Source organism: Lacerta agilis, chromosome 6 (genome assembly GCF_009819535.1).
Source record: "Lacerta agilis isolate rLacAgi1 chromosome 6, rLacAgi1.pri, whole genome shotgun sequence".
Taxonomy (NCBI): domain Eukaryota; kingdom Metazoa; phylum Chordata; class Lepidosauria; order Squamata; family Lacertidae; genus Lacerta; species Lacerta agilis.
The window spans coordinates 77,638,964-77,665,327 of NC_046317.1; the positions used below are offsets into that span (position 1 = coordinate 77,638,964).

Genomic DNA, 26,364 nt, shown 5'->3' on the forward strand with positions numbered 1-26,364 from the left:
CCCATTCAATCCAGTAGGGCTTACTTATGAGAACACACCCACGGGACTACACCGTTAACCTCAAACTGCATTGTCACAGACAGTGCTTTTTTGATTTCATTACTGTATAGACCCACCTTTTTACCCTTCCTGCAACTGATGCAAGTGGACTTTAGACCACAAAAGCATAACCCATAATAAATATGTTAACTCCTCCAAGTTCCGTAAGACTCTCTGGGTGATATTCAAATCAATGGGTGTGACTTAGCTCCCATCCTTCGTTGTTACCAGCAATAACAGAATTATCTTAGCATTGTTGTTGTTGTTGTTGTTCAGTCATTCAGTCGTGTCCGACTCTTCGTGACCCCATGAACCAGAGCACGACAGGCACACCTATCTTTCACTGCCTCCCGCAGTTTGGCCAAACTCATGCTAGTCGCTTCAAGAACACTGTCCAACCATCTCATCCTCTGTCATCCCCTTCTTGTGCCCTCCATCTTTCCCAACATCAGGGTCTTTTCCAGGGAGTCTTCTCTTCTCATGAGGTGGCCAAAGTACTGGAGCCTCAACTTCAGGATCTGTCCTTCTAGTGAGCACTCAGGGCTGATTTCTTTAAAAAGGGATAGGTTTGATCTTCTTGCAGTCCATGGGATTCTCAAGAGTCTCCCCCAGCACCATAATTCAAAAGCATCAATTCTTCGGCGATCAGCCTTCTTTATGGTCCAGCTCTCACTTCCGTACATTACTACTGGGAAAACCATAGCTTTAACTATACGGACCTTTGTCGGCAAGGTGATGTCTTTGCTTTTTAAGATGCTGTCTAGGTTTGTCATTGCTTTTCTCCCAAGAAGCAGGCGTCTTCTAATTTCATGACTGCTGTCAGCGTCTGCAGTGATCATGGAGCCCAAGAAAGTGAAATCTCTCACTGCCTCCATTTCTTCCCCTTCTATTTGCCAGGAGGTGATGGGACCAGTGGCCATGACCTTAGTTTTTTTGATGTTGAGCTTCAGACCATATTTTGCGCTCTCCTCTTTCACCCTCATTAAAAGGTTCTTCAATTCCTCCTCACTTTCTGCCATCAAGGTTGTGTCATCAGCATATCTGAGGTTGTTGATATTTCTTCCAGCTATCTTAATTCCGGCTTGGGATTCATCCAGTCCAGCCTTTCGCATGATGAATTCTGCATATAAGTTAAATAAGCAGGGAGACAATATACAGCCTTGTCGTACTCCTTTCCCAATTTTAAACCAATCAGTTGTTCCATATGCATTTCTAACTGTAGCTTAGCATTACTGAGGAAATTACCACCTGTGTTGGTAAAGAAACACTTGTCCCTATTCAGGCCAAATGAATAAAAAAGCAACTCAGCAACTCACAATGGCAGGATGATTGCGTTATCAGTATCACTGATTATTGCTTTTGTGAGCAGTCATTTTGCATACATTTAAGCTCTAATTTAATTGTAAAAAAAACCCAAACCCTGTACTTTTGCTTTCTATTGCCATTTAATTGAAGCCTTTACATTCCTTCCACCCACTATGCCCATGTGTATAGAATATGACAAGTGAGGATCACACTTCATGAATCTGAGGAATTTAAATAAAGTTAATAAACGTGTTAGTCTTTAAGATGCTACAAGTGATCTTAATCTGGCAGGTGGAAAAGGCTGGTCATGTGTAGGATTTTCTCAGTACCCAAAATTTCTAGTTCTGAAAATTGAGGGGCAAGCCTAAAACTCCCTAACATGGGATTGAGAACTATTTAATCCAATTGCAATTACTTCTGACTTGACCTGCATTGTAACCCGCCCCCCAATGTACAGTAGTACGTCGGGTTAAGAACTTAATTTGTTCTGTAGGTCTGTTCTTAACCTGAAACTGTTCTTAACCTGAAGCACCACTTTAGCTAATAGGACCTGCCGCTGCCGCTGCGCCGCCCGAGCACAATTTCTGTTCTTATCCTGAAGCAAAGTTCTTAACCTGAAGCGTTATTTCTGGGTTAGCCAAGTATGTAACCTGAAGCGTATGTAACCTGAAGTACCACTGTATTTGACACTTACAGCACAATCCTATGCAGAAGTAAGTCACACTGAGTTAAATTTAACTTGGGCTGTGTACACATAATACACATTTAAAGTTCACACACCCCCACTAGATTCCTGGAAACTCTAGTTTACCCCTCAATGGACTATAATTTCCAGCACATTTAACATATTACAGTTCCCATTATTTTTGGGGAGGGATGTCTTAAACGTATCTGTTTGTGTATGCAGCCATGGTCCCAGTTAAGTGGGTATAGGATTTAATATGCAGTCAGTACAACTTCTCTCCAATAAATTCTTATCAACTTTGGTAGTCGCAAATTGGATTTTAAGGTTTAGCATGATAAATGTTAGCATTAGGGGAAGAAATCAAAGCTCTCCATCTTGCTCTGAACTGGTGGTAGAAAAAGAACATTCCTTTCTTTTGGGGAAGTAAAAAAAAAAATCAAATCACCACCTTCGAGTAAGTCTGACTCACAGGTTTTGCAGAGGGGTGACTAAAATAGCTCTCTAATCTTGTACTTTCTCTCGAGGAGCAGAAGACTTGCCCATTTCTTTACTATTATCAGAAACTGAACTGTTATTTGGTTTGCTTCCTTGATTGGCTACCAAGTCATTCATGTGACGTAAGCAGCGATTAATATTTTGTGACTGGCTCTAAAGGTTTCATGACTGTACCTTGCTGACTTAAAGAAACCTTTCGCCACACCCTCCTTCTATGGCACTCCAACAATTCCAGGAATGCAGGGGGAGAAATAAACTTCCTTCATAGAAACCTAATAAACCTTTAGCGATAAAACCAGCCACATGATGGGTTTAAGCACCCAGAGCTCAGCTTTTGCATCTCAGAAGCGGGCCGGTTCAACTGACACGCAAATCCTCAGTGTGACCTGTGATCTCCTCCATTTTCCATTGCACTGCCCAGCAGAAAGTTAGAGAGAGAAATGAAAGAAGAAAAGCAGAATCGGCCTGGCTCTTTTCTAATAGATTCTGGTAATCTAAAAATGAATGGAAACCGAGCTCCGATTCCCTGCTTCCTGAACTCTCTAACATTTGATCATTTAAATAGCAACATGTGATATACTTTAAGTGCATGCCGAGAATGGTCAACCCACAAACCAGTTAAGCCAAAAAATATTTGGATTTTAAATACATTTGCAACGAAATCATGTGCATGTTTTGCACGGAAGTAAATTCAACTGAGTTCCTCAGGGCTTACTCCCAAGTATGTACCGGTAAGTGTGACTAGGACTGTAGCCCTATGGAGTTCGGGAAGAAGAAGAAGAAGAGAAGAAGAGTTTGGGTTTGATATCCCGCTTTTTCACTAACCGAAGGAGTCTCAAAGCGGCTAACATTCTCCTTTCCCTTCCTCCCCCACAACAAACACTCTGTGAGGTGAGTGGGGCTGAGAGACTTCAGAGAAGTGTGACTAGCCCAAGGTCACCCAGCAGCTGCATGTGGAGGAGCGGAGACACGAACCCGGTTCCCCAGATTACAAGTCTACTGCTCTTGACCACTACACCACACTGGGGAAGTGTTCCAGCTCTGTAGCTGAGCATCTGCTCTGTATACAAAAAGTCCCCATCATCTCAATGTAGGGCTCAGGGAGTCCCCTCTCTGAAACCATGGAATGAAAGTCAGTGCGGACAGTACTAAGTTAGATGGACCAATGGTCTGATTCAGTATAAAGCAGTTTCCAATGTTTCTCTTGAACTGCAGCCCAGTTAAAATGTTTTATCTCCCCCCACTATATGTATTTTTACCCCACTGTTCAAGTTAGTTACTAATAATTTCACTTGTTTTACTTCACATAACACAAAAAAAATTATTAGAAATTTATTGGATTTTCCAAATTAAACCAATTACAAATACCCACAATACACATAAAACAACACAATACACCCATTACACACAAAACAATACAATTAATTAAAAATCCTCCACTTCTTTAAAATCCTAAACTTGGGACTTCCTCACGCCCTCTCTTATGTGTTCATTTCTAATCTTCTTCAGTAACTTTGTAACATAATAAAATCTAATTTCTTACATGTAATCTTGGTCTCAAAGTTTTAATCAACATATCTTAAATCATACAATTTATTCTTATCAAATAAAACATCAAATTCCAAATCTTAGCTTCTTATATCCTTTCTTCTCTTAACTTAGTAAAGCTGTTGCTCTTATTACTACTGATTCCAACTTCAAAAATACATAGACCAACACATTTAAACAAAAACTCAGATATTTCTTCTATTCTCAAAATCCTTTCCCCCCTCTGATGTCGGAGTACCATGATCAGCATTTCTAATAGATCTCTTAAATCCCTTTACCCCACCCCCTTCCTCACCATCCTCCCCCCTCTCATTTCCACCTCCCACCAGGCATCCCCCCAACATTTTCCCAGTCCAGGTTCTTCTTCTCCCAGGATGATACAATTTCCTTCTTCTTCCAGAATGTCACATTTTCCTTGGTACATACAAACCAAAACATTGTCACAAAGTATCTTTTCTCCACTCTCCAGTTCAAATTGTACTTCCCAGAATTGTTGTTCGAAAGTCTCTGGGCTGCCACCCCAGAGACCCGTTCACATAACACAAAATTTTAAAGTGTTTAAAAGTCCTTGAAAATTTAAACGTCCTTGAAAAAGCAAGATGGAAAAGCTGCTTTGTACAGTCCAGCAGACATGTTTGCATATATTACCGTAATTTCAAATCTTAACTTCTTCAGGCATGTGATGAAATGTGCTCTGGTCTACAATACCTGCCACAAGACATCTTTTAGTCAAGGGGCCACAACACCTTTTCAAGAGGGGTAGCTATAGATTAGTCTGTTGCAGCAAAAAGAACAAAAAGTATTGCAACACCTTAAAGGCTAAGAACTACCGGTAGAGTGCTGAATTTAAACTGTATGGAAGATAAGCACACGGACCATTCACTGCAGTAATCAATTCCTTCTATAAAAGAAGTTTAGAACTTATTCAGAAGTTTGATTCTATCAGTTGGACTCCAAAAGAGACAATGGCTGCCTGACCCACTACAGGTGTTAATTATGTTAATTTTCTATGTTAATTATGTTAATTTATCACGAATTACTAAAAACACTATCACCCTAGATTTGTTATGTTAACTGACATCTGTAGTGCAAAGGGAAACAAAAGTCTCTGTTAAAGTTTAACTGAATCAAGCTTCTGAATAAGTTCTAATTCAACTATTGTACCCTGAAGTCTTCCTTTAATTTTTTTTTTTTTTACTGAAGAACAGCAGTTTTTAGGTCAATTGTAGAATGCTCCAACAGACTGTCATGTTCTCCTACTGGTTTCTGAATGTTTCAAAATAATTTATTTTGTCAGATTTGTGTCCCTTTATTATTATTTTTGTAGGAATTGTTTTTTTTTTATCCTATGAAAAAAGCAGATGAGCTTTGCTGGGTTGGTGATGACACAGATCAGGCCAGTGAATGAGTTGCTGATATTGCAGCTTATGTTATCAGATCCTATAATATGCCACCTGAGTGAAATAAGAAGACAGTGCTTTTTTCTGGGGGGTACGCAGGGGTACGCACACCCCTAATCATTTTGCGAGCGTAAGTTTGGCCTCGTTGAGGGGCAGTATTTCAATATGAGTAGGAAAATTAAGGTACCCTAAACATTTTTTTAAGGAAAAAAAAAGCACTGTACAGTATATATTTATCCCTCAGAGGGCGGTTAGGTGCCCTTCCACCCTGAGGCGAAAAAAAAGCAAGGAAAGAGACGGACGCTAAACGCGCATGCGCCGCTCTCCTCTCTCTCTCTCATCTCTGGAATCCAGCCCGGCAGGTATTCCCCTCCCGCGCGCGAACTATGCGCACGCGCGTTCACGGCCCACAGCCGCTCCTGCCACGAGCAGGTGCTTTTTCCTCTTCCTCCTCCTCCTGCCGGAGCAGCAGGTTGCGCACGCGCGCTGGAGGGGGGGCCCCCTTCGCAGGTGCGCCGGGGCTTTCCCTCCTCCTGTCTTCCTCCTCCCTCCCACACGCGCGTGCGCATGCGCCGTCTTTGGTGCCTCGCTCTTTTTCTCTCGCTCCGCTCCCCCCGCCTCCCCCTCCTCCTCCTCCCCCCTTCCGCGGAGCTGCAGGTGCCAGGAGGAGGCTGCTGGGCGGCGGCGGCGGCGGCCCCTCCCCCTCCCCCCCTCCCTCCCCCTCCTCTCGGCTTCGCGAGGTCGGTCTCGCGGCGGGTTTTCCTCCTCAGACGGGAGGCGGCAGGTTGAAGCTGAGCGGGGCGGCGGCGGCGGTCTTCGTCGTGGTGCTCCAGGCTTCCCTCAGACCCGCTCCCTTCGCGCCGCCGTGTGGACCAGCGGCTGGCTGACAGACTCGCCCGCGGCATGAACCGGGGCCAACGCGGAGGCGGCGGAGCTGGGAGCCGCGGCGGCCTCGGCACCATGGAAGTGAAGAGCAAGGTGGGTGGCGTCCCCACACCGGCCCTCTCCTCCTCGGCTTTGGGGAGGGATACCCGGGTTTGTTACGTTTCGCTGAGGTTGTGCTCTTTCGGGGTCTCTGTGGTTTTTTTTGGGGGGGGGAGGGGAATGGTTACCAAGGAAGCGGATGGCCGCGTTCAATTCCGTAGCCCAGAACCTCAGCGCGCAGCAGTGTTTCTGAGCACGTACAAAGGGCATTCTCTTCAGGACTGACCAATCCCCGGCGACCAGCAGGCAGTCTTAAGCCCCAGCAGTTTCTTTTTTTCTTCGAAGATTGTATGTGGGGGAAAGGCACGGTGGTCATGCTGAGAAGGAAACGATGTACATATTCTCCTGCCTCGCTTGCAGTGATGGGAGAGATTGTCAGCACGATTTATTATTTTATTATTATTATTTTGGCGGGGGTACAGCTAAGTGCTTCATCTTTCATCTCTGGCCCCAATAGTGTGCCAGGTTGACATTTATTTGGGGTGATTAAAGTCAAGGTAGTAATTTCGCTCCTGGAGTAATGTGTAATTAGGGCGAGTTGTTAACCAAAAATGCGCTTGGAGGAGCCACTTGCAGATGACTTATTTTCCAAGAGTAACGTATTAAGAATGCGGCTGTGCTTACCTTTGAAGAGCCCTTTCAAAACACTAGCTTCCCACCCCTTCCCCCACCCCATCAGGGTTAGCTCAGTATGAGACTTACTCTTAGGGTCGTGGGATTGAGCCCCACGTTGGGCAAAAGACTCCTGCATGGCAGGGGGTTGGACTAGATGACCCTTGGGGTTCCTACAATTCATTGATCTTTTCAAGGTGTGAGCATGTGTATAGTGGGTAGGTAGTTCTAATCTGAGAGTGATTACAGAATCAGGGGGTGAAGGTTATCCATGATTAGCATGAATGAATAATAGGGTGTGATTTTGTGTAGGCATTACTGGTTTGTCTTGGCTTTGCCAGTTGTCACCACCTCTCAAGTCTCAGCACTTTTCTTCCTTTTTCTCCTTGTGTTGATGACACTTCCTTTTACCCAAACACAAGGATCCCATATGGCCTGGGCATTTGTGCTTCTGCCAGTGCTTGATGAATGAGCTTGTAAAACCATTGAGAGAGTATTGCCCTTAGTTTTAATGTGGTCTGAAAAAGTGGTCTTGGGATTGGTTTCTATGAAGTATTATGGGGACTGCTAAGTATCAATTCTCGGACGTAGTTTGAGTGTCATGACCATAAAAGTCCTACGGTGTGCAACACAATTGTTAGTGATACACTATTCTGTTTGCATAGAAAAAATGTTTTTCTCCAATATCCAAAATCTCTTAATTACTGTGTAAACAGTTGTTTTTTTGTGTTGTGCATTTCTAACCTGATTGCAAGTCAGAATGGCATTTTTAAAGCACTTGCTGCCAATCTCTTGTGGAGAAGGGGGTACAGAGAATGCCATTTTGAGCAAATGAAACAGCCTTTTGTTTCCTGCAGCCCCTGAATTGTTCAGCCATGTTAGTTCAGCTGTAACTTTGGCACTGATCACCAGGGTAGCATGAGGACTTCACAAATTGTGCACACCTTCATGGTACGAATAGAGTAGCTATTTGGATTTAAAAGGAAGCTAAAGAGACCCACAAATTTTACTGGGGATAATTTTGGGGCATCATAGGCTGTTTTAGGCCTTTGGAATGTTCAGAGTGCCTGCAATTTAGCTGGTTGTGTTCATACAAAATACTTACCCTGGAGTGTTTTCAGAACCTCCTTATGTTAGTGAACACACCCTGGTATACTTTGTTGAAGATTAAAGTGCTCTTTCATTATTTGTATGGTCATGCCACAAATTAAACTGGTGAGCCATCCCAACACCACAGCCTCTGAGTAACAGGATACATCTTATTACATGTATAGACTGTGGCTGTAATGAAGCGTTTTATCACTCATTTTGTGTTTATTCCTAATTATCAGTGAACATCCATGTACTACTTTGGTCTCGTGGCTATTTCTACATATACTTTTGTGGAAAACTACTTCTGGTGGCTAGTTTGCTCCTGGTGGCATCCATCTGTCTCAGGAGACAATGGAGGAGTATGTCTTTGGGGGTGCAAATTGCTATGCTTTATATTTAAAATTACTTTTTAATGAGAAAAAATTATATGTTTGAAGAGGAGAGCTTCTTTCCTTCTTAGGCAAAGTGAGACTTAAAAACATATTACTCATAATGGAATTTTTTTAGATTTAATGTGAAATAAACACTGTATTCTTGCTCTTTCCCCTTGTTTGTTTGTTTGTTTTTGTTTAACAAGATCCCTACTTGGCATTCCTGTCTATTTACTAAAGCACTAAGTCCATCCCCACCCCAGCTTGTTCTTAAGTTGACATATGGGGTAATGTAGTACTCATCATCACAAGCCACCTAGAAAAATTCTATACTAGGTAGCTAAGATCACACCCTTGAAGTCGACGTGGACATAAAATACCTACCATTCCACATTCTGTACTCAGTCACTTGTGTAAATGAGAGCTGTCTTTCACCTATATATAATAGGAAGCCCCACTCTCTTCAGTCACTTTAATTGTGAACACAACTGGATAATTAAGCAGTGTTAAGGGGTAACTAGGGACGTGGGTGGCGCTGTGGTCTAAACCACAGAGCCTAGGGCTTGCTAATCGGAAGGTCAGCTGTTTGAATCCCCGCGACGGGGTGAGCTCCTGTTGCTTGGTCCCAGCTCCTGCCAACCTAGCAGTCCGAAAGCATGTCAAAGTGCAAGTAGATAAATAGGTACCGCTCTGTCGGGAAGGTAACGGCATTTCCGTGCACTGCTCTGGTTTGCCAGAAGCGGCTCCCGCGGCCAGTAAAGCGAGATGAGCTCCGCAACCCCAGAGTCATTCGCTACTAGACCTAATGGTCAGGGGTCCCTTTACCTTTACCTGTTGTTGTTGTTGTTCAGTCGTTCAGTCGTGTCTGACTCTTCGTGACCCCATGGACCAGAGCACGCCAGGCACGCCTATCTTTCACTGCCTCCCGCAGTTTGGCCAAACTCATGCTAGTCGCTGTCCAACCATCTCATCCTCTGTTGTCCCCTTCTCCTTGTGCCCTCCATCTTTCCCAACATCAGGGTCTTTTCTAGGGAGTCTTCTCTTCTCATGAGGTGGCCAAAGTATTGGAGCCTCAACTTCAGGATCTGTCCTTCCAGTGAGCACTCGGGGCTGATTTCTTTAAGGATGGATAAGTTTGATCTTCTTGCAGTCCATGGAACTCTCAAGAGTCTCCTGCAGCACCATAATTCAAAAGCATCAATTCTTCGGCGATCAGTCTTCTTTATGGTCCAGCTCTCACTTCCATACATTACTACTGGGAAAACCATAGCTTTAACTATACGGACCTTTTTCGGCAAGGTGATGTCTCTGCTTTTTAAGATGCTGTCTAGGTTTGTCATTGCTTTCCTCCCAAGAAGCAGGCGTCTTTTAATTTCGTGACTGCTGTCACCATCTGCAGTGATCATGGAGCCCAAGAAAGTAAAATCTCTCACTGCCTCCATTTCTTCCCCTTCTATTTGCCAGGAGGTAACCTAAGGGGTATCTAATCTGTTGAGGGCCGTAAAATCTATATTCTCATACAATCTGTAGTGAAGCATGGTGCAATTAGGGAAAATTCCTTACCAAAATAGGGAGTAAAATTTTGGGAAGTGTAATACTACAGTTCACTGGCAGCATATGGTGGTGGTTCGGGGAAATCCACTGGCAGAGCAGCTATCACATCTCTTTATCATCGTTCCTCCCCTTTTAGTCAGTGGAGGGAATTAGCTATGTGTGAAGACCCACCTTTGTAAGAGAAATGAAGGACCTTTGGACTTTGCATCTCACCGCCTTCCTCCAACATGCCCCAGTTCCCTTCACTCCACCAGCAGAAGATCTGTTGGGGCGGATGTATTGTGCTATGGGACTTCCAGAGGCATACCGGTAATTGTCCTTACAGACACTCCTCAGCTGGCTTCTGCTAGATTGTAAGACTTGTTCCCTTAAATAACTTTGAATATTTAAAATGATTTTAAAAATAGCTTTTTAAAATCGCTTAAGCACCATGGAATTAATCCCTCACATTTGCTTTACATGCACTTACACATTACATATATACAGACACTTATCAATTACATAGGTCAGGATATTGCATTACCTTTGGCAAACATAAACATAGTGCTGAAGGTAAAACTAATTTTACTGTACCTGTATCTGGAAAGGCCCTAACCCATCTTCTCAAGTTGTTCCGTTTCTCATGTTAAAGTAAAAATGTTATTTCTTTCTCTGGGCAATTAGAATTGTACTTTCTCCCTCAATATTTTACTGGCTTCAGTTAGTTCTTTTGTTGGATCTGGGTTGTATGTGGTTTATTTTGTGGTACTACATGTCAATCTTCTGAAGAATTACAGTAATATTGTATTGTAACAGAGTTTAGGTTTCCTTAAATTTTAAAATTGTGAGGAAGTAGAATGCAAACAGAAAGACAACATTACCTGGCACCATAAATCTATTACCTTTGTAAGGAAAGTTACTCTTACAGTGTTGTTGTTTTTTTAATTAATTTATGTGGCACAGGTGTAACGAAACAAAATGACTCATCTGTTCTGCCTCACTGCCAGCTATTATAGGCTTTATAGAATATACAGAGAACAAAACTTTTTGTGATTAATTCATTAAATTTAAATATCTCTAGGCCAAGGTGCAGTGTTTGTGGCTTATTTTAAAATTATCTCCGTCTGGTGTGTGGACAACATTTGGATGACTATAGTGCTAGAGAGCAAGGGGCAATGTGTTTTAGCTTGTAGTGGCCAAAATAGTCCCAATTAAGCAGCAATATATTGCTTTTAGAAGATCTAAATGAAGGCAAAATGGAATATGAACAAGTACTGTAGTTGGTAAGGTACATGTTCAATGCCAATAGCTGCATGAGTTATTTTATGTTTCTTTTTGTCCATTTCACCAATAAGCTACAGTTATTTTCCATAATGGATTGTACAAGTTCAGTCTTAAATTCATACTGCTGTACTCTTTTAGCAATTTGAAATCTGCACGTATCCTAGGGTTTGTATACCAACTAAGTTTTAATTTGAATCACTCCTAATTTCTACCAAGTATTTGTGTTCTTTAAAAAGTGTCTCATTTTAAATTGCCCCCTTAAGCAAATATTCATACTTGATTCCTGAGCTCCCAGGTTGCTACTTTTTTGTGTGGTGGTGGTTATTCAACTACCATGCGCTTGCTACAAAGTAGGCTATAGGTGACTTTTGAAAAGGTTGAGTTGGAAAGTGTAACACAAAACCAAATAAATTATACATTTGAATAAAATCAGTTCAATAATCCATAAAGCCAGCAGCAATAACAAAAACTTAAACAGACCCAGCAGGGGAACTGGGGGGAACCCAGCCGAAAACATACAAACAAAATTAAATAGCAAAAAAATAAAAAAATAAAAATCCATCAAGTAAGCAATTGGCTGGCTTGTCATAAAATGCCTGGAAGAAGAGAAGTTTTAACCTGGCACCTAGAATATGCTAATGACAGCATCCAGAGTGTTCAACAGAGTTTGATTTGATTTAATATTTGTATTCCACTTTTCCAACAACAAATGTTGAGCTTAAAGTGGCTCACAATAATTGCAATAGCCTCCCTCTGAACCTCACGTGGGAGCATCTGTGGGAGGGCCTCAGGTGACAGCTGAAGGGTCCAGGTAGCTTCATAGCATGAGAAAAGATGATGGTAATATGAGTTGCATTAGGTTCTATGTCGATGCCAATCAGTGTTTAAGCTTAAAAGAGTTGAGAGATATCTGAACTTAAGCATGCTGATGTAAGAATTTTAAGATCTGTCAGCTTACTTTAAAGAGCAGCAATGATTGAAAAATTCTGTTGAGCACAGGTCAGCTGTTTTATCTTTATTAGGATAGTTTTAATCCTATGTCTGCTTGAATGTCAACTTTTTAAAATTCCCTAGCATGATTTATAGGTTTATGCCGTTCTTGTTGGTTTGATCATTGCTAATTTCTATCATCCGTTTATATTTTGTGCCTAAGTTTTGCTTTCTTTGGTTATTTTGATTTTAAAGGCTAACTGATACTACTGCCTTGACTTACTTTTAAACTTGGGTGGACATGGTTTATAGAATTGAACCCAGTTTCTCAGAATACTTTCAGCTACTGCTTTTGCACAGGTAGAGTGAGGTGTGTAGAAAAGTTGATACATCTTACTGTGCTCACAACAGAAATAGGTAGCCAACGGTGTTATTACTAAGTACTGTAGCTGTCTTATATTTGTACAGTAATTGTCTCTTCCCCTATAAGTGGTTAGGTTCACAGTTAAATTAATGGAATAGACTGAATGCTTGTTTGTTTGCCAAATGACCTTGCAATGGTACCTTGGTTCTCAAATAAAATTTGTTCCGGAAGCCCATTCAGCTTTTGAAATGTTCAAAAACCGAGGCGCAGCTTCCCATTGGTTGCAAGAGCTTTTTGCCCTCAGCGGAAGCTGTGTCGCACGTTTGGGACTAGGAACGGCCCAGGGGTGATTGTGCCTTGTGAATGTGTGTGTCTGTGTGTTTTAATTGCAGGAATGTTTGTAATGGTGAGAATGGCAGGTAGTTTGACATTTAATAGAGTTTGGACAAGCAGGCAATTATTGCATGGGGTGAGGGAGCTTCAGTAGTGGATTGTTGGGACCTGCAGAAGAGTAGGCAGGTGGTGATACCAGTGAAAGGGATTCGGCAGGCAGTGAACCGTGGCTAGTGGAAAGAGCAATTAAATGGTATGGAGAATTTTAATATAGAGCAAGTGGATACTTGGGTCCTCAGTGGAGCACCAGTCCAGACAAGTGGGGTGAGGTGGGGGCATCATATTGTCCATAGAGATTTAGACCTTCTTTCCAATAGGCTCATCCACTCTGTGGCTTGGTTTTAGGGTTTGTATCTTGTGTTGGTCCAGAGAGACAAGATTAGGATGTTGGTGATGTACTCCCTACACTTCTGCTCATCATCCACCCTAATTGAGAAGGTAGAGGTCACCTCAGAGTTGGGATTCAGAAATTGTAGCTGGTGAAGGATGCAGAGGCCAAGGTGCTGGATGGCACTACTGGCTGTGGACAGAAATGCACTGGTTGCTAGTATGCTTCAGAGCAATCCAAGTTTCATTGACATAGAAACCCCTAGACAATTAGGCTCCAAATATCTGAAGGAGAGTCTCCTCCGATATATAAGCCTATCAAAGTATTAGGATCTGTAAGGGAGGCCATGCTGGTAGTTCTACCATCATATAAAGTTGGTCGGGCAGCAGTGCATGAGAGCCTTTTTGTGGTGGCCCTCAGATCACAGAATTCTTGAGGTGTGTCTGGCCTTGTTGCGCTATACACTTGATATTGGGTTGCTGTATACACTTGATGTTGGGTTAAAAGTGCACCTTTCTGCACAGGCCTTTGTGGGTGGAAGACATTACACAATTGAGCTGTATGTAGCCTGCCCTGGGAATGCATGATGAAGGGCAAGCAAGTAATGTGAAATAATATATAAAGAGATACCGGTAGGTAGTGTAAAATTGCCTGAATGAAAGCCACACCTTGTAACCTGGAAGTTCTGCCCACTAATCCTATACATATTGGGACATGCAGTGGTTACTTAGTGATGCAAGGCAATATTCTGCACCTACTCAGATACTGTTAGTTATGTCACTTGATTAAGAGTTGAGCTCTAGCACTGAAAACAAGTTTCTGAACAAAGCTCTTCACCAATGCTAACTGAAGTTTGGGTAACCTTGCGGGCAGGGAGGTGGGTGTCTGACAGCAGTTGACTAGGAGGAATAGACTCTGTTAATTTGATGGGTGTCATGCGCTCCGAACATCGTCAGAGATGCATTATGTCTGCAAGTACTAAGCCATGGTTGCAGTTGTGGGCAATACTTGGATTTATTTTTATTGTTTTCATAATGAAAACAATTTTACAAATAAAACAACAAGCAATTCTCATAAGTAACATACCATATTTTTCCATGTATAAGACTAGGGTTTTTTTAACCTAAAAATTAGGTTTAAAATTGGGTCTCATCTTATACATGGGTAGTGCTGAGGGGTGTTTCCATAATTTGGAGTCCCCAATAATAGGGGGTGTCATATACATGGGGATGTCTTATACACGGAAAATACAGTAATTATCTGTCTTCAGTTATGTAGGTTGTGTATGGAGCAGTTACTTAGATCTATTTTTAATAGCTGTCATTTTGGAATGAATGTTTGCACTTGGTGAAGGGGGGATTGTTTTCATGAAATGATATGAAACTTGTGTTGGGTGGCTTATGGGTTTCTTGTGTTAACACTTGTATTTCCCATGGGATGATTATTAGCTTTCCATGGAAATAGGAATCCATGCACTTTGCAGCACTTGGCTGTCATTGGCAGTGCCTTAACTATGTGCTTCTGTGCATGTTCCCCACACACCCCGTTTTGATGGCTGTCTGGAGAAGAGGCAACAGCACATTCTCTTGTATTTCCTCCATAATACAGTGAGGCAGAAAACTGTTTTGATTCATGTTAGAATTTGTATTTGAAGTGGAACTCCATTGATTGGTTACATTTATATTGCAGCATTCATCCATTGGATCTCCCTTTCACGTGAACCCTTTAGCTTTGGCTAAGAGCTGGTAACTTGTGAAAATTCATCCAAATAGCTTCTTAGATGAATGGGAACTTTAACCTTATTCTCCTCAATTCTAGTGACACCACATTACAACTTGGTGTTAAATTTAAGTAGACTTTGTGTATATGTGAACATTTCCTATTATCAACTCCATTGTTGTCTGTTTATTTTTGTAGTTTGGTGCAGAATACCGGCGCTTTTCTTTGGAAAGGTCCAAGCCTGGAAAATTTGAGGAATTCTATGGATTACTGCAGCATGTTCACAAAATACCCAACATTGATGTCTTAGTTGGATATATAGACATTCATGGAGATCTCTTGCCTATCAACAACGATGACAATTATCACAAAGCAGTTTCTACAGCCAATCCTTTGCTTAGAATTTTTATTCAAAGGAAGGTAAGCATATGTTTCATCATACATGCTTCAATGAGCTAAATTTCTTTGTGATTTTCCTGATCATTGCTCAAACTGCAGTTTACTGGCTTGGAAGAAAATGCATCACACTGATGCATTGTTTGATACATGTTGATTATTGAGAAAGAATATTGCACAGTTGTGCAGTGTATTGTGGGATTTCATCCTGCTGCATTTCCTTTGCTATGCATAGAGAGAAATTGGGGAAGGGGAGCGTAGAACCATTTAGAGAGGCAGCCATATTCATCTAACAGTTAAAGCTTTTTGAAATTCAACCTTATTAATACCAAAGATCATGCCTTTTAACCTTGCTATGAATCTTCCCTTCCCCACTGAAAACCTTGTTGCCTAGCTTATCATGAAGAGATATAGAATCTGTTGGTACTGAGAGATTCTTTAATAAAATCACAAGCACCACTTACCCCCAAAAGCACACCATTGATAGATAAGCAAAGAAAAATGTAGCTTTACTCTGAACTCCTCACAAATTATGTATTAGGTTTTTCTCAGGTTGATGAAAAACAACGAACAAAATATTCAGCAGTTGTTGTGTATAATAAGGGCTCTTAAGTCACTGTATTGTACCCTGGAATCAGAATAGCTTGGGAACACCCAGGCAGTGTGATTCCTGGGGTTTCCAGTAAAAAACAAAGGCTCTATTCTGGTTTGGAGAGAAGATGGGAAATGGTCACAGCCTCCCTCATACTGCTGCAAGTTATATTTGCTGTAAATAGAAGAGCAAATAGTTATATGTAACTGTTTAAATAGAATGCTTTAAAATATGTAAAGTAGCATATTCCCGCTACATTTTTCTAATCCCTTGTATTTTGTAATATTCATCAAAAAGATAGAAGCTGAATCTGGGATAGAAGTAGATGGACTGGTAAGGTCAGATTCAGCAGTTCTGCTTAATCTCTTTGAGTAGCCATATGACTAGAGCAGATAAGCTACTTTGTTGGGCTGGGATTATTACTTAACATTTTAGCACCATATGTGTGTGTTTGTATGAGTTATTCACTTAAGTTATTTATTTATTTTAAAGTATTTTAAACTGCTTAATATTTCAAACATCTCCAAGTGGTGTACAGTTTGAAAAGCAATGTATCATTAAAATAGTAAAATGAAAGCTGAATACTACTTAGACAGCTGTTCTGTGTCCCAAGTTGTCATCTTCGTGAAGTGGGAAGATGACTTGCTCTGGAGGGGTGGTATTCCCCTTGAGGAAGCAGGTCTGGAGGCTTGGGTGGTCTTGGTGGCTAGGAGTGCCACCAAGCTCATATCACCCTGTTCCATACTTCAGTGGTTTTTAAAGCTCTAGAATCCTTCAAAAGATCTATTCAGAATTACAATTCTCGTTTATTCAGCATACAATGCTACCTTCTGTCAACAGTTCATTAGCAACTGTATGAATGCTGTTACCAGTGCTCCAGCCTTACCTTCTACATTTGTAATTTAATATTTCCAGCTCTGGCTTGTTTGCTAGCTACGGCCCTGTTGGGACAGAAACTACTTAGCTCATGATACTCCATGCTCTCATGTGATTATTGCAACACACTCTGTGGGGTTACCCTTGAAGATTACTCAGAAACTTTGTTTGGTCCAAAATGCAGTGGCTAGATTACTGGTTGGAGTTCCATTTAGATCTCTCATAACCCCTGTTTTTTAAACAGTTGCATTAGTTGCCATTTCATTTAACATCCAATTCATGGTGTTCATGCTAGTGTTTAAATCTGTAGGAACTGCCATTTCTTTTCTTTCTATGGTTCCAGAGAGAGTGAAGTCCTCACTTGACCTGGGCAGGGCTTTCCAAAATGTTCATGTTGATAACACGCTTTTTAGACATGCATCATTTCGCGACACAGTAGTTTAACCTCCGGTTTGCTAGCAAAATTAAACTAACTCCTTTCCAGCCCTGGGAGGAGCATGGGGAGCATTTGCGCAACACACCTACACATTGCAACCGACACACTAACATGTGGTGACACACAGTTTGGAAAGCTCTGACTTAGGATATATACAATGCATATATTCCAGAATTTGATAACTGGCATACTGGTTCATACAGGCAACGTCCCGATTTATGTGCTCCCAATTGACACTTATATCACGACAACACAGAAGTGGCCGGAAAAGTGGGTGGAATGGGCTTATGTGCACTCCACTGTCACGCACAATGACCCTGTGCAAATCTGGGTTTGCCTGTAATGACAAAAATATGGATATCTATCTTTAGTTTACAAGTGACACAATCTTGCATGTAATTCATAGCCTACTTTAATGAAGTTTAAAGTGAATCTGAATCCAGTTTTTTAAACTTGTAGATCAGAAAGCAATTCTGAAGTTTCAGTCTTAGGCTCTTTTTGTTCATGATTATGCTGTGTTCACTCACTGTGCAGTAATTAACAATTGTATACATGTTCTTCTGTACAAGACATTAGAATAAAGATTGGGGGGGGGAGAGACTTGCCATAAGAATATACCTAATTTGGAATGCTATTATGGTACTACAGTATTTCCAGTATACAGCATATATGGGGCAAAACAACATAGATGAGGTTTATACTGAAGCATTTAAAATTGTTCTCTCATTTAATTCAGTTATTTTTCTACACTGGAATATCTGAGGTTATAATTTTTGGAAGAGTTTTTTTTTAAAAAAGAATCTAATGGCCAGACTTCTGCAGTTAAATCTAATACAAATGTATGGAATTTCTGAAGGTCTTTCTGAAACAATGCTGCACAGAGTTGTCATGCCATTGACTGCAATGTAAGAAAGAGCTAACTAGTACAATTCCCTGGTTAAGAAGCATTCTACATTTATGATTTTATAAACGGCATCTAACATTCTGCATTAAGAATAAATTCTGCAAACTTATAGCCTTTTCTCATCTAGTTGCAAATAGATGTCCTGGCTGATTCAGGATGTATTTGGCAGGATGTCTGGAGCAACATATCGTAGAGTATTTTAGCAGGTAGATCGGGTGAGGAGGGAGAAAGAATATTCAGAAGGGTCAACTTTCTGTCTTAAATACAATATAATCTTTCTATGTCTTATTTTTTTAATAAACAAATGCTGTAATTTGATAATTTATTAAGAAAAGACCCAGAAATGTGTTCATTACAAACCAGCTCTGAGGTTCTCAAACTCTGCATATACTACCGTAGTACTAGTTGCTTAGCTTTTGTGCCTTGTAATCAGTTATGCTGAATTCTAAAATTAACAGTACACTTTAAACAAATGCAAATAATATTTGTGTTTAAACATAAGCTAATAACAAGCACATGTTAAACAATTATAGTGTAAATGACTGTATACATAACCATTTTCATCTCTGGAGTTTCAAGGGCAGTCATTTTTTAAAAAATAGGTGTGACAGTTTTCTAATTTGTGTACTACTGTACATGCTTTCAGAAGAGCTGAGTAACTGGCAACCAAGCATAGACCAACTGCACAGTGCTTGATAAAGGCTCTTGTGTGGGTTAGGTCAGCATAAGCTTTAACTAATGTCTCATTCTTTGTGTTGAGTTGGCAACATGCTGATTTGGTTTCACACCAGTGAGCATGCTTATTAAAAGCAGTTCACCTTTGTACCTTATAGGCATTCACCTTATTTATGGCAACACTTTTTACTTCTGGTCTCTTGCCAAAAGGTTTTCACTGTTCTAAACTGATTGGTTGATGTCAGAACAATAGTGCCTTTGTACTGAAGGATATTGCTTTAAAAGAATTTATTCAAGGGCTGTTGAGAGGCTAAACAGTCATGCTGCCTGACTAAGTTTATAAAGATCAGACTTCATTATTTCCCATTTTTTGCATTTATTTATCTCAAAACTAGTGTTAGAATTGCCATGCCATAAAACTCCTTATTGTATTCACCTATCAAAACAAGTTATAGTTCTTTGCCTTACATAGCAGTTATATTGCCTTTATTTAGAATGTGTCGTCATACATCAGTGGATCTATTCACATGTCCCATTGGGTCATAGTTAGTCCAAAACAAACCATGCCTTCCCCTGAATGAGCAGCATACTGGTACATGCTGCTGAAGTTGTCCTTGCCCCACTCCTACCTTTGCCAAGAAAGGAAAAAAACAATCAGTTATACCGGTACCTGAAGGAGCGTCTTCACCCCCATCGTTTCAACCCGGACACTGAGGTCAGCTCTAAGGCCTTCTGGTGGTTCCCTCACTGCGAGAATGAGGTTACAGGGAACCAGGCAGAGGCCTTCTCGGTAGTGGCACCCGCCCTGTGGAGCGCCCTACCATCAGATGTCAAGGAAATAACAACTATCTGACTTTTAGTAGACATATGAAGGCAACCCTGTTAGGGAATTCTTTCCAGTAGCACCTTAGAGACCAACTGAGTTTGTTCTTGGTATGAGCTTTTGTGTGCATGCACACTTCTTCAGACTATGGCAGACCAACACGGCTACCCACCTGTAACTGAACCTGTTTAGGGAAGTTTTTAATGTTTGATGTTTTATCAGTTTTTTAATATTCTGTTGGGAGCCGCCCAGAGTGGCTGGGAAAACCCAGCCAGATGGGTGGGGAATAAAAATTTGTTGTTGTTGTCAATATTATATAGCACTAAGCCAAGAACAAATCTTAGCTTCCACTCAATGTTTAGAAACAGACCAGGAGTACAGTCATACCCCAGGTTGCGCACACCCTGGGTTGCGGACATTCGAGGTTAAGAACGCCCACAACCCAGAAGCGTTTCCAGAGCGCTACTTCCGGGTTTTTTCTTTTGGGGGGGAGGTCATGTTAAGCACAACCGTGTTACGTAGCGTGATCCGGAACGGATAGCATGCGTACACGGGGGTACCACTGTACTGGCTCACATGCAGCATTAAAGCAACATTCTGATTTGCTTCTTCCTGGTTCAGTAAGGGGAGGAGTGGGATGAACCTGATTTGAGCTATGTGCACATACCAATGACACTTTTCATGGTAAACCATAATTTTCTTTCAGGCTATGTATGACTCCCAAATGACACGCGAACTATGCTAATGAATTTCAAAAGGTAGACCTGGAAAAACAGGAAACGTTTATTTGAAAGGAAGTACTGGTAATGCAGAAAGAAGTTGCTGATAAAAGGTTAAAACACAACCTGCTAGAATAGCTTCCACAAGAGGTTGTGAGAACTTTATTTTGTACATTCTTCAACTGTTTATTTTCTGTAAGAGTAGCTGTGCTCAGCTAGTATATTTTCTTCATAAAAAGCTTTTTATGTTCAAGACTATCAAATTGTTTATCAACAGCCTTCCTTCAGCTGTGTAGGTATTACATTGCTCCAATTCTGTTTAGAAACATGGAATATACACCCAGATATGCTGCATGACATAGGTATCTTGGTCTCTGTTTCCAGTGCTGCACAGCGTTTTTAAAAATTGTTTCCTGACAAGGGCATTGTCCTTTCAAATGAAGCACCACATCTGCATCTTTTTGGGAATATTAAAATCTCAGTGTATACATGAGTTGCTGTTCCTTAATTCTTAAACTAAACCTGAATAAAAGTTTTTAAAGCAGAAGAATCTTGACTTTATGAATTTAACTTTTAGTTACCATGCTATTGAAGGGGAAATGCTATTCATAAAGACAAACAGTAAATGAACTTTCAACTTGGACTGAAGTTGAACACTGGGGAATTGTGTTCATAACAGCATATTTACTTTAACCTGAGTTAAAATTCTCTACTGGTGCTATCTTGGAATAAGTGCATTTCATTCAGTCCTTGTTTTCAGGTACATGCACTACTCTTTCCTCCAGTTAATATTCTTTCAGCTCAACTATTAAGGGATGTACTTGGAGATTCTTTCTAATAACGGAGTTGATATTATTTGCATAACTTCACATTTCCAGATTAATTTTATTTATTACTTTTATTCCCATACTTGTTTACATCTTAGGCCTTTCATGGGTGTACCCTGATCCTCAGGAGTGGTTTGGGGGCTACAGGGCTGTGGGAGGAAGGCATGGACTTCCTTATGTTGAATACAACCCATTACGTTTTGTTAGTATAATTTGCTGACTTCTGTCCACCCAAATTCATTCTTGACTTTTTACTTCTGTTCAAGCCCTCATAAACTATTGCCCTCCCTCACACCTTTGTTCATTGCAAGAAGATGGTTGCTAGGGATCTAATACATCTGAGATGCTGTCTAATAACATCATTTTGCATTGCTGGTTCTCAAGGAAAGCAGTGCCATTTCCGTACATACTGCCTAATTCTTAGGTGGTCAGTTCTAGGTGAAATGTTCAAGATTCTCCAACCCTTGCTCCCCAACCCCCTTTCAGTTCGTAGTTGTACCCGGTGTGACAAAGCAACTCAGAAGCAAAAGGCAGACAGTTTTTTTCAGAGGTGTAGGCATGAGTTCAATCCTTAATCAGAAAAATGTACATATTGCTCACATTTACAATTAGATTGTACACTGTAATTTTCTTTGCTGCAGATAACTTGATTAGATAACAACAAAAGCTGAAGCTTAGAACTTAAGTTACTGCAGAAGCTGCTTCTTTTTTTACTATTCCCATTTTCTTTTATAGCTCCCCTAACTAGGAACCTTCCAAAACTGTGGAAGATGGCATATTTGGGGGGGGGAGCTACAAGGGGAAAGAGGACTAAGTGAAAATCACATCATTGTACTAGCAGTATCCTCTGATGGATTGTAAAACAACTCAGGATTCAAGCCCTATCTCTCTGCCGACCCTGCAAGTTTAAAGTTTAATCATAGAAACATATCTGGTTGTATTAACCTGATCTTTAAAAATAATGATGAGTACAGCACTTTTATATGTGAACCAAGCAGCTAATTATAATCACAAAACTAGTAAAATTAGTAGTAGTAGTAGTAGTAGTAATTACTGTATTTATTTATACCCAGACCATCCAGCTGGGTTCCCCCAGCCACTCTGGCCGGCTCCCAACAGAATATTAAAAATGCGATAAAACATCAAACACTAAAAACCTCCCTAAACAGGGCTGCCTTCAGATGTCTACTAAAAGTCAGATAGTTATTTCCTTGACTTCCCTCTGCCTGGTTCCCTATAATGTCACTTCTCACAGTGAGGGAACCACTATAAGGCCCTTGGAGCTGGACCTCGGTGCCTGGGCTGGACGATGGGGGTAGAGACGCTCCTTCAGGTATACTGGGCCGAGGCAAGTTTAGGGCTTTAAACGTCAGCACCAACAGTTTGAATTGAGCTCGGAAACGTTAGTTGTCTGTTTCTCCCAAGCACTGCTAACAACAAACAGGAAATAGGATAAACATACCTCTAAGAAGAGATACTTTCCAGCCACAGATGTGTTGTGCTGTTGGCAATGCTTGTTTGTGATGGTGGCGGCTGTGAGAGTTATACTAGTCCATTTGTAGTATCAGTTACCCAGGAATCTGCCCAGTTCCCATATTGGGTGACATGCCAGGGAACATGATATTTCTCAGTTCTCTCCTCCCCGCCCCTGCCCCACATGCCCCCCAATCTCCTCCAGAGGGTCTACCAACTCTTTTTCCAGGACACTTCCTCTTTTCCATGGGGAGAGTCATAATAGCCACCCACAGTTAAAATTAAAAATCAGCAAATGTGTCCTCCTTTTTGCTCTTCAAAATATGGCAATCCTAGAATACCCTACCAGTCTAGCATTTGGAGTCTTTGAATGTGTTAGTACTTGATAGCGTATTTGATTTCTCACATGGGCTAGAACAGGGGTCAGCAACCTTTTTCAGCCGTGGGTTGATCCACCGTCCCTCAGACCATGTGGTGGGCTGGACTATATTTTTTTTGGGGGGGGATGAATGAATTCCTATGCCCCACAAATAACCCAGAGATGCATTTTAAATAAAGGACACATTCTGCTCAAGTAAAAACACCAGGCAGCCTCCACAAATAACCCAGAGATGCATTTTAAATAAAAGGACACATTCTACTCATGTAAAAACACGCTGATTCCCGGATGTCCACAGGCCGGATTGAGAAGGCGATTGGGCCACATCTGGCCCATGGGCCTTAGGTTGCCTACCCCTGGGCTAGACCAGGACTAGGTACTGCCACTAATTATACAATTGAATGCATAACATATACCTTTTAAATATAAAATCCCTAGTGCACACAAGCTGGAAAGTTATCCAACAGTAGTACTAATCCACTATTCCATTGTCTTTGTCCCTTAATGTAACATCTAGATATAATGGTCTTCACTTAGAATTGCCTTAAGACCTGTGCCTAATTGCAGATTAAAATAAGCTTCAAGTTGCAGTACTGTACACTTACCTGGGAGTAAGTCCTATCAAACTCGAAGAGAAGCACTTCTGAATTCACTTGTGTAGAATTGCACTGTTAGTGTGTCAAATATGATTAGCATTGGTATCTTGTGCAAAAGCCATAAGAAACATTTTTTTCATAACAGTAGTTTTCAAAAAAAATATCTGGGGTTCTTTAAATTCAAAGGTCTGGTAATAGCAGACAACGTTCCATGAAGAACTGTTTTTCTGCCACTGATGGTCTTCCCCTGCAATCTGTAGCCACAAAATAGGGTGTGTTCTGAGTATATGCAGAAAAGCAGGTGAGACCCATTGAGTCATATAAATGCCCCTCATGAACGGAGTGTGCGACTTTAAAGCATGATCCAAAATACAACTTTCTAAGAGTTGAAACTGATGGATTCATATGATGTCCTGTGGGATATATAATCAAATCATTGGATGAAGTATTCATTTGGGGTGGTATTCAGCTAAGATTTACTTTGAGTAGACATTTTGAAATTAATGAAGCTAACTTGGTCGTGTTCATTAATTTCAATAGATCTACTCTGAGTAAAACTTGATTTAATACTACCCTTGGTCCTTAGGGACTGTATGCTAAGCAGATTTGGTACTACTACCTGAAATATGAGGAAACAACTTATAATCTTCTCAGTTATAATCTATTGTAATACTTTATTTTATTATAATTAATTTGCTTAATTAAAAATCAGTATCTAAATTCAATTAAGCAGTGGATTAAGGCTTATCTGTCTCTCCTTAAAGCACCTTTTGCTATAATAACTGAATGAAATCCATAGAAGAACATTATTCAGCTTGAGTTGCAAGGCGTTGGTAGTACTAGTTTGCTGTTAACCACTTGTTAGAAGTGTTTTCCAATGTTTAAATACGTTACTTATTTAGTCTGTTGCCAGCCATTTTACCTACTCTGATGAGGGGCAAGGAAGGGAGCTTGTGGAATGGTATTTGTTTTCAGGAGATTAAACCAGGTCATTTGGCCACCATCCCAATATTTGGCAGCACTAGGTCCACTGGCTGTTTGCCTTTCCTCATTCTTTTTATTCTAATATACTGAAACTCAAGAAGAAGAAAAATGTAACCTAGAATTACACATTGACTGAAGAATTGCAAGTAAACTCTTATAAGCCATTGACAGTTCTTTGGAAAGCTCTGAGTTTTGCTCTTCCAGTGCTAACTTCGTTGCTAAAAGTCCTAGAGTAAGGACGTTCCAGTTGAGAGCCATGGGTCACATTTAGTGGGTTGTATAAAATAAAGCGCAATACAGACATGTGCAGCTACCTTGTTCCTTGAATCCCTTTTTTTCTTGGACTAGGCCAGCCTGTGTAAGTTCCATTTAGCAGATCAGGAGCAAAACATTACACAATGCTGAGAACTATTTATTTAGAAGCTCTTTAATGGCTAGTGCATATATGCTGATGGCTTATTTTGCACTCCAAAATTAACATGTACTTCTCCCCCCCCTTTTTTTTCCTCTTCCCATTTGTGCAGAAGATGCAGACTACAGTGCCTTTGGGATGGATACCATAACAAGGAAGAAAAATGTCTTGACAAACGTGTTGCGTCCAGATAACCATAGAAAAAAGCCTCACATTGTCATTAGCATGCCGCAAGACTTCAGACCAGTATCTTCTATATAGATGTAGACCTACTTCCAGAAACCCCATCGCAGAGTGCAGCTTTATAAATATGGAACGGACAAGCCTCTAGGATTTTATATACGGGATGGCTCTAGTGTCAGAGTAACGCCTCATGGGTTAGAGAAAGTACCAGGAATTTTCATATCTAGGCTTGTCCCTGGTGGACTGGCTCAAAGTACGGGCTTATTAGCTGTAAATGATGAAGTTCTGGAAGTAAACGGTATAGAAGTTTCAGGTAAAAGCCTTGATCAGGTTACAGATATGATGGTTGCTAACAGTCGAAACTTAATAATTACTGTGAGACCAGCGAATCAGAGAAACAATGTTGTTAGGAACAGCCGGACTTCTGGTAGCTCAGGACAGTCTACAGATACCAGCCTTCCAAGTTACACTCCACATACTGTGCCCATATACCACCCTGAAGAAGAGGAAGACAGTGATGAAGATGATATTATTATTGAAGATAATGGTGAGCCACAACAAATTCCAAAAGCTGCTCCTTCCAGTGACAGCATTGAGTCACTGACACAAACTGAAACCAATCATGAATCTGTGCAGAATGGTTTAATTTCTTCCAGAGAAGTAAACTTGTATTGTTCAACTGGCAGCATTAACATGGAGTATGAAATCCAGGACTCAGACCCAAAGACTTTAGAAGAAGATGGGACAATCATAACATTGTGAAACTACAACGGCTTATTTGCTTTTTAAGAGGCCATAATTTTTTTTTTACTTGGCTGTATTCATGCAGGAGATACCTCTCAACTACCATACTCCAATGACTTTTTATATCTGCATAATGGATTAGACTCTCTGCTATGATTCACAGGAACGGTTCCATTTTGATACCCAGCTGAGAAACAAGTGTTTTTGGAACACACACCAACTGGTTTTGTGGTTCAAGGCAGGACAGCATTTCCATGACCTAA

General features: G+C 40.9%; 1 protein-coding gene across 1 annotated transcript; it reads left to right on the forward strand.

Moving 5' to 3' along the window:
* Positions 1 to 6,301: 6,301 nt before the first annotated feature.
* Positions 6,302 to 26,140, forward strand: PARD6B (par-6 family cell polarity regulator beta). Its single transcript, XM_033153539.1, has 3 exons — positions 6,302 to 6,450; positions 15,281 to 15,501; positions 25,285 to 26,140. Exons 1-3 carry the CDS (start codon positions 6,376 to 6,378, stop codon positions 25,433 to 25,435), a joined length of 447 nt encoding a protein of 148 aa, XP_033009430.1. The 5' UTR covers positions 6,302 to 6,375; the 3' UTR covers positions 25,436 to 26,140.
* Positions 26,141 to 26,364: the final 224 nt, after the last annotated feature.

What these genes read in the sequence shown, in the direction of transcription:
- PARD6B (XM_033153539.1), top strand. Translation starts at nt 6,376, where the DNA reads ATGAACCGGGGCCAACGCGGAGGCGGCGGAGCTGGGAGCCGCGGCGGC. An exon ending in CCATGGAAGTGAAGAGCAAG is followed by an intron (nt 6,451 to 15,280) that starts GTGGGTGGCGTC and finishes TTATTTTTGTAG; the next exon opens with TTTGGTGCAGAATACCGGCG. An exon ending in AGAATTTTTATTCAAAGGAA is followed by an intron (nt 15,502 to 25,284) that starts GGTAAGCATATG and finishes TCCCATTTGTGC; the next exon opens with AGAAGATGCAGACTACAGTG.